General features: G+C 47.4%; 1 protein-coding gene across 1 annotated transcript in view; it reads left to right on the top strand.

Annotated features, from left to right (window-relative positions):
- The window catches only part of ECHDC2 (enoyl CoA hydratase domain containing 2), a 42,902-nt gene that overhangs the window by 13,561 nt on the left and 20,472 nt on the right, over positions 1-8,869 (top strand). Inside the window, exons 2-7 of the mRNA XM_006879689.1 lie at positions 1,561-1,628; positions 1,700-1,787; positions 2,821-2,907; positions 3,624-3,716; positions 5,020-5,076; positions 5,274-5,461. Coding sequence (XP_006879751.1) covers positions 1,578-1,628; positions 1,700-1,787; positions 2,821-2,907; positions 3,624-3,716; positions 5,020-5,076; positions 5,274-5,461 — 564 coding nt within the window. The 5' untranslated portion in view covers positions 1,561-1,577. The remainder of the gene's footprint in view (positions 1-1,560; positions 1,629-1,699; positions 1,788-2,820; positions 2,908-3,623; positions 3,717-5,019; positions 5,077-5,273; positions 5,462-8,869) is intronic.

The following is an 8,869-nucleotide window of genomic DNA, read 5'->3' as shown; positions in this document are numbered from 1 at the left end:
TGTGGATATACCACAGCTTCTCTATCCATTCGTTTGTTGATGGGCCCTTAGGCTGCTTCCAACTCTTTGCTATTGTAAACAAAGCTGCAATAAACATGGGTGTGCAAGAAACAGGTATTTTAATGAAATAGGTATTTGAGTTAGGAGGGAACGGCCCCTGGGAAAAAAAATAACATGCTTGGAAAAGTGGAGAGTCAGCGAAAGAGGAAGACACCCAACATGATGGGTCGATACAGTCCTATAGCGATGGGTTCGAGCGTCAGGGTTGGTGAGGATGGACAGGACGGGGCAGGCTTTGTTGTTCTTAGGGTCGCTGGGAGTCACAGCCAACTCAATGACACCTAACAACAACCACGATACCAAAATAGACACTTGCTTGTGTAAATACTAAAGCTATGTGCTGTGGGTCGTGATTGGGTGTCATGTGGCAGAGCCTCCAGCATGACAGCAATACACAAGCCACCACAGTTCAGCAAATTGACAGCCAAGCAATGGAATACAAGTCAAGGATTTCCTTTGACTGGGACCGGTCAACATTCGTTGTCAACATCAGTTGCCATCAGTCAACAATCAACATCCTTGGCAGAAGCAAAGTTGCTCTGTCAAGGACTTGTTTAGAGCAGGTGTCCTGACCCAAGGCCTGGTATTTTCAGTTGCTTCATATTCATGTGAAAGTAAATAAGAAGGTCAAAGAAGGAGTGAGGCCTTTGAATTGCAGTGTGATCAAACTGTCTCCTATGGACAGAATTAGCCCAAAGGAATGGAGATATGAGTGATCACACCAGATGGTGGTGTAATACTAAACTGTTTTGAGACCAGCTTATAACTGATGCCGAGTAAAAAAAGCACTGTTTACCCAACAAAATATGGCATTATTGAAGAAATAATGTACATTTAAAACAGTGAAAGAAGTGATTACTTTAAAAATTAGGATGGTGGTTACTTTTGGATAATATATGAACTGTGACTGAAATCAGGGCACACGAGGGCTGCCAGGTAGTGGCTACGAGGGTTTTCACTTTAAGATAGCACATTCTCACTCACTCCTTGCGTCATGTCAGAAGCGGCTCATCGCTGACCCTCCAGTGGGTTTTTTGAAACTATAAATCACACAGAAGGAGATTACCCTTCTCTCCCCCTTAAAGCTGCTGGTGGGTTTGAACCACTTGAGAGGCAGGATCTTCAGTTAGCAACTCCCTATGGACTAAACTATCAGAGCTAAGGCACTAAACTCTAGACAACGGGCTTGGCTATGAAGAGAATACAGAAGAGCTGTGACATAAAAGGGGTTGTGTCTGTCTAACAATGGCAGACGGGAGTGAGCCTTTTCAATTAATAACTATCCTTGTCCCTCTCCTCTCTGCTCCACTGTTGACACTCTTCCTATTCCTCTGTGGCCTCTATTTTACACTGGGAGAACTGAGGCCCAGGGAGATATGGTGTGCCTGCTCACAGCTCATCAAGGGCAGAGGCTGCTGGTACCCAGGCCTTCCACCTCTGGCCCCGTGCAGGAGTGCGTAGGGCCTGCTGGCTCACCCACGGCCGCCTTCTCCCCCACAGGAATCACTGAGATTCTGATGAACAGACCCCACGCCCGAAACGCCCTGGGGAATGTCTTCGTAAGTGAGGTGAGTGAAAGTGAGCCCCAGGGTGGGAGGTATTGTGCTGGCAGATGCCAACCTGACAGTCTCCTCTTCAGCTGCTGGAAGCTCTGACCAGGCTGCGGGAGGACCGGCAGGTGCGGGTCCTGCTCTTCAGAAGTGGTGTGAAGGGGGTGTTCTGTGCAGGTGAGTGCCCTTGCCTAGGGTGGCACAGCTAAGCCAAGCTCGAAGACAGTGTGAACTTAGCTTCCTACTACCCAGTGATCTATTCTGACCCTTCACTGAAGAAACAGCCCGAAGATGCTGACAGGGTCAGTGAGTGGTCAAGGTGGGACTCCGTGTCAACCCTAAGGATCTCAGTCCTTATTGCCAAAACTCTCCACTGTCCCTGTGTCATTTGATCATTCCAACAGCAGTCACCTTGAACTTTGCTTTCCAAGATAGGAAATACCTCACACCAGGGTCATGACATGAAACCAAGTCCTGAGAGCTGAGCTGAGAACGAACCTAGGCATCCCGGCTCCTGAGTGGATGACTCGGGAGGAGGCAACTGAGGTGTCTAGAGAGGTGGGAAGAATGAGTGGGCTGGGGAGGGGGCATGATTTTTAGGAATTCGATATTAGGATTGGAGCTCCCAGCTTGGGGCCCTGGTCCCTGAGCAGACTAGGGGCCTCACTCAGCTTCCCTGGCTGGGGGCCTCACCCCCTGGCTTTCAACATTGGCCCTATTTAGACTTCTTCAGGCTCCATGTAAGGCAACCTTGTGGTCACAGCTGAGAACAGGAAGGAGGGTTGCCATAGGAGGCCTGGCTCTGCCCCTGACTTGCTCTGGAATCCTAAATCTCTCTGCTGCTCTCTCACTTTATTTGCCATCACAGAACGGGGTCCAATAAATCAAGGCTTCCCAGGGCTACACTCTAGGATTCAGGGGGTCTACATTTAACTACATTAGCTGTTGCCTCAAGAGCCCTACCATGGTCACTGTTCTTTCAAAATCCTTGCCCGCTCTGTGCCACTTCATCCCATTCTTAGGTGACCTCTCCGCCTCCTCAGATCCCATTGATCTCTCTCTTTTCAACTCCTTCTCCCTGTCATCCTTGACCTCTTTCCTGTGTTTCTCTTCTGGCTGCTCCTCAAATCTGCTGGATCCTTTAACAGACTGAGATTATTTGAGGGCTGGTCATTGTAACGTGGCTGTCACTGCCCCTCACTGCCTGCAGGTGCAGACCTAAAGGAGCGGGAGCAGATGAATGACGCGGAGGTGGCAGTCTTTGTCCAGCGGCTCCGAGCCCTGATGAATGACATCGGTGAGGGTGCTAGGGTGAGGGTGTGCCTGCAGCTCCCAGCCCCACCCTTTAAAGAGAAATTGTAGTTAGTTCTGGGGATACAGATAAACTCCTCCAGGGAGGATAGGCACAAGGAATTCTACAAGGGAAAGGTGGAAGGAGGGTACAGAGGTCATTTCTCCCAGAGGGGAGCGCTCACTCCTCAGCTTTGTTCTGCTGGGTCGACCCACCTGCCCTCACATCTTAAGTCTAGCCATTCCAGAGTAGCCAAGGTTCGGGCATGCTTTCAGGCTTTGACAAAGCTAGGCCCCTTTGTCTAGAACATCATTTCTTAGTCATCTGAACTTCTACTCATCCTGCAAAACACCTTTTTCCAGGAAGCTTTCCTTTTCTGCCTGTTTGTTCAGACTGAGCCTCAGGGAAGTGACCATGTCTGGTTGAGTTGTGTGTTCCCAGTACTCAGTCAGGACCTGCACACAGAACAAGAAGGGGAAAACCGGAAGAGGCAGAGAAGCCACTAGGATAGCGGGCTGGAGCGGAGTCTATTCCAGCCAGTCTCCTTAGTACTGTTCCCCCTACTTTTCTCTAATGGTAATCTAGTGGAGGTACCAGGTGATGTCCTAAAACCTAGGACTAGTAAGGCCTTCTGTTCCAACCAGCATGTCTCTCCCCAGCTTTAAGTCCCTGTCTTGGTTCAGCCAGGACCTGGCAGGCTGAGTCCTTCTTTGTTTCTACAGCAGCCTTCCCTGCCCCCACCATTGCAGCTATGGATGGATTTGCCTTAGGTGGAGGCTTGGAACTTGCCCTGGCCTGTGACCTCCGAGTGGCAGGTACATATGGGGTGAGGTGGGGTCGGGCGGGGGGAAGTGGGTCAGTCTGGGGCCCTGCAAAGTCAGCCAGCACTCTTCCAACCAAGACAAAGCTAGGAGCAGAGTGACAACACAGAGGGAACTCAAGCAAGGCCCTGCTACAATACTTTTCTCTCTTACAAATTGATCCCCTCATCTTCAGATGACTCCACCAGTCTCACCAATTGCTGACAGGACAATAACAAGAGCATGGAGGTGAAGGCCAAGGACAGATGTCTGTTGGGCCTTCTAGTTCGGTCAAAGGTCAACTACATTGTTATTTTGAGCAAAGTTGTATCAGCAGGACAGTCTTGCTGCCAGCTTAGCTATTACAAACCTGCCCTGGCAGGATCAGTACCCTCTGGTACACTGTGCTAGCCAGGGTTTCACCGGGCCCAAATTAACAGGTCAAGTCACCACCTCAACTGTGCTCCTTACCTATGCTTTGACCACATAACTCCCCAGGTGTCACTTGAGGCCTGAGGGAGATAATGTGTGAACCCTCCCATGAATGGCAATGGTGGCTGTTCCCTTCTGCTCACATGGCACGTTCAGGTGGTCTGTACTGAGGGAATCCTGGGGAGGAAAGAGGCCTATGGGAGGAACCATCATGGACTCTCTCTCCAAGGATGTGTAACTTGGAAAAGGAGCTTGAACTGGAACACAAGGAAAGTTCCGGCTGTGGAGAAAAGCTGGGAATCACGGTGGGAAAAACATCACTGCCATGCTGGGCCTGGCCAGAACCAAGATGCAGGTGGATCTGTTTACCCACAGTAGTTGCTAGGTGTCTTCTAACAGCCCCAAGCACCATTACTTCATCAGATCCTTAGCCTCCCTTTGAAGCAAGGTGCTTCATTGTCTTCCCACCTGCGAGGCCCAGAAAACACCTGCCCAGTATCACACCTCTGCCAGCAGGAAGCAGTGGGGGTGAAAGCCTGGCCTCCTGATTCCCAGGCTAGACTTTCTCAGTGCAGCTATGGATGTGGGTGCCTTTGGTGTTGACTGGAGCTTGCCCTGTGGCCTCCGGTTGGCAGGTACCACATGAAGAAGCAGGGTAAGGTGGGGTAGAAAGAATGAAACCCGAGTAAGTCAGGGGCTCTGCAAAGTCAGCCACTGCTCTTCCAACTGAGACAAAAGTGGACGCAGGACAAGGACTCAGAGTGCAGGCTGACCATTAGGAAGGTGGTTGGAGGGGCAGGGGAGACCAGAGGTGGGTGACTTCTCTCCTTTGGGGGTCTGGCCCTGGGGGGTAGAGTAGAAGCTTCACTCTGTTCTGTCTGAACAGCTTCTTCGGCTGTCATGGGGCTGATCGAGACTACGCGTGGGCTCCTCCCAGGGGCAGGTAACCTCACCCACCACACCCTCCCTTTCTCCTCTACCTGCCTCATGTCCCTCTCCCCAAGGTACTGCGTTCTGGACCCCATCTTTCTATATCCTCAGAATCAGCTCCTTGGAGTCTTGGCTGATTGCTGGGCTGGGCCTTCTCTGGGCTCCAATTTTCCATACTAAGCCCCACCGCGTGTTGGCTCATCCTGACAGGAGGGACTCAGCGGCTGCCCCGCTGCCTCGGGGTGGCACTGGCAAAGGAGCTCATCTTTACTGGCAGACAGCTGACTGGGGCCGAGGCCCAGGCGATGGGTCTGGTGAATCACGCAGTGGCCCAGAACAAGGACGGCGACGCAGCCTACCGCCGGGCACAAGCGCTGGCCCAGGAGATCCTGCCCCAGGTTTGGTGACCGCAGAAGAGGGAGGGAGGGGTAAGGGAGGAAGGGAACGATGCAGCACATGCAGGGGGCCAGGGTGTGCTGTGGAAGTGTGGAGGAACCAACCATTCACCCAAAATCATTAACCTTCTTTGGAGTGTTTGCATCCATTAGGCTATCCTGTAAGCAAAATGAAGTCAAATTTTAAATTTAATTCTGAGGAACTAAAATGTACTTGAAAGCCTTGTCTACCATTGTCCAGTGGAACTTTCTGTGACAATGAAATGGACTGTTGGTGCTATCCAGTGTGGTGGCCACTAGCCATGTAGTAAATGAAAACATTCCATTTCCCAGAGGTACCGGCCATTTTCAAGTCCTCAGTAGCCAGATGTGGCTTGAAGCCAGTGAAAAAGCAGATACTAGAGCAGATATACAGGACTAACTATCAGGTTTCCTACATGGCAGAGAACTATAACATCATTTAGAGCATGTGTGGTAACTTCGTGGTAAGAAGCTGCGCTGCAGTCCTGAAGGCACGCAGCTCTGCAGAAGGATAGGCAGTCTCCTTCCGTGCGATTTACTGCCTCTGGAAACCAGCTGTGGGTCAGTTACAATTCGATGGTACACAACAACAAAGCATGTTTTAAAACGCATTCATTAAAAAGAAAATCCTATCTCCCTCCTGCTAAAAAGTTTAGAAAGGCTTGCCATGGCCTAGGTTCAGGTCCTTGTCAAGCACAAAATAGCAAGGCCCAAAGCCAGAATCTGGCTGGCTAGAGTCTCCCAGGCCCTAGGAGAGGTCTGTGCTGCCTTAAATTCTGAAAGCAGCTAAATGGACACAGGTGCAGCCACTTAAACCGAGCCTGTACTGAACTCTGCCCATTTGTGATAACAGAGCCGCTCAATTATTAGAACAATCTAAGCGCTGGTGGCCAAGTGGCAAGAAGCTGCATTGTAATCCCAAAGCCACGCAGTTCAAGTCCACCAGCTTGCTCTGCGGGAGAAGGATGGGCACTCTCCTCTGAAAACCCACTGGAGGGTCAGCTATGGGTCAGTTCTGACTCGATGGTACACAACAACAACAACAATTGCAGAATACCCATTTTACCTGTGAGGAAACATAAGAAAATCCAGTAGGGGTCAAGAAACTTGCTTGTCAAAATCATGCAAGCACTTGTAGTAAGAGGAACAAGCATGGTAATGTGTTTAGTTTGCACAACAGGAACAGAGGATCAAAACTCATCTTCTTAAGAGTACAGAAAACAAGTAAAATTTTTCAAACCATGAGGTTAAATATCTCAGGCAAAAATTGAATAAACATGTTATAAAACAAAGTTGAACTATAACTATAGAAATGTTAACAATATATAACTAACAGATAAAATTACTTGAATTACAACCTATTGAAGAAATGGTGCTGGCAAAACTGGACTGCTACCTGCAGAAGGCTGAAACAGGATCCACTTCTTACACCATTCATAAAAATCAACTCAAGGTGGATCAAAGAGACCTGGGAGTAAAGCCCCAAACCATAAAGTTCATCAGTGACAAACTGGATCAAGCTTAGATGGCCTACTCTAGGGTATAAAGAGACTGCGTAATACAGCACAATCTGGAGATGATAAAATTGATGAATGGGACCTTCTAAAGATTAAATCCCTGTGCACATCAAAAACTTTTTCCAACAGAATGAAAAGGAAACCTCTGATTGGGAAAAAACATTTGGCAATACCATTTCAGACAAGGGTCTCACATCACAAGTTTACAGAATCCTACAAGGCCTCCACAGAAAAAAGACTGATCACACAATTACAAAATGGGCAAAAGACATGGGAAGACTTCTCACAGAGGAAGGTATTCGATGGCCAACAGACACATGAAGAAATGCTCCAAATTACTGACAATAAGAGAGATGCAAATAAAACCCACATTGAGATACCATCTCACCCAAATAGCAGTGGCAAAGTTTAACAAAACAGCAAATAATAAATACTGGAGAGGATGTGGCAAGATAGGAACTCTTCTACACTGTTAGTGGGATTGTAAAATGGTACAACCATATCTTCTCACCCCAGTAAGAATAGCAAAAGTCAACAGAGCAGCAAACGCTGAAGAGGTTGTGGAGAAACTGGAACCCTTATGCACTGTTGGTGTGAGTGTAAAATGGTGCAACCACTATGGAAAGCAGTATGGCACTTTCTCAAAAAGTTTTAAATAGAAATACTATTTGACCCAACAATTCCACTACTGGAAATATACTCTAAAGAAATCAGAACTGTCACCCAAGCAGATATATACACACCCATGTTTATTGCTGCTTTATTCACAATAGCAGAGAGTTAGAAACAACCCAAGTGCCCATCAACAAACGAATGGATAGAGAATGTGTGGTACAGTAACACAATGGAATACTATGCTGCATTGAAAAATAAGGAACTCGTGAAATATACAAAATGGGTGACTCTGGAGGACATTATGATGAGTGAAATATCTGTCACAAAAGGATAAATACTGCATGGTGCCACTGTTGTAAAATGGGATCGACATCGGGTTTGGAGAGAACCTAAGAAAAGATAAATAATGTACACTGCATTGAAACAGATGAGGGAGAGAACTGTTTAAAAGGAATATATAATTAGGTATTATTTTAATGACAAGAGTCCAGAATAAGAGCTGCATAGTAAAGTGGACTGGGAGGGGGGGAGGTAGGATTGTATAACAATGAAAGAAATTTTTTTTCTTTTCAAAGAAAAAAGCAAACTAGGCAGGGAGGGGTGGGCAGGGAGGAAAATGTGCAACACTGTATGAATGGAAATCTAAAGTCTCTGTAAACTTTCATTAAAATTTTAAATAAAAAATATATTTTCTTAAAAAATGATACAACCACTCTGGAAGGCAGTTTGGCATTTCCTCAGAAAGCTGAACATAGAAATTCCATATGACCCAGCAATTCCACTGCTTGGAATATATCCTGAGAAAATGAGAACTGAGGCACAAATTGAGATTTGTATACTAATGTTCATAGCAGCGTTATTCACCATTTCAGGAGCCTGGAAACTGCCGAAATGTCAAACCACAGTCGAAAGAATTGAAAAGTTATGGTACATTCACACAATGGAATATTATTACACAACACACAGGAAAAATGATTTTGTAAATCACTAACTTGGACCAAGAGGCAGCCATCAGAACAGAGCAGGGAAACACTGCATGGTTCAAAACTGGGAAAGGTGTACGCCAGGGATGTGTCCTATCTCCATACCTTTTCAACCTGTGTTGCAGAACAGATTATCTGAGAGGCTGGGCTCTATGAGGAGAAGTGTGGCATCAGAATTGGTGGAAGATCTATTAACAATCTGTGTTATGCAGATGACACAACCCTGCTTGCTGAAACTGAGGAGGACCTGAAATGCTTGCTGCAGAGGGTCAAGG

This window comes from Elephantulus edwardii, unplaced genomic scaffold, assembly GCF_000299155.1.
Source record: "Elephantulus edwardii isolate Elephantulus edwardi_28Jun2011 unplaced genomic scaffold, EleEdw1.0 scaffold00005, whole genome shotgun sequence".
NCBI classification, from domain to species: domain Eukaryota; kingdom Metazoa; phylum Chordata; class Mammalia; order Macroscelidea; family Macroscelididae; genus Elephantulus; species Elephantulus edwardii.
This window is presented reverse-complemented; position numbering and strand designations above follow the sequence as displayed.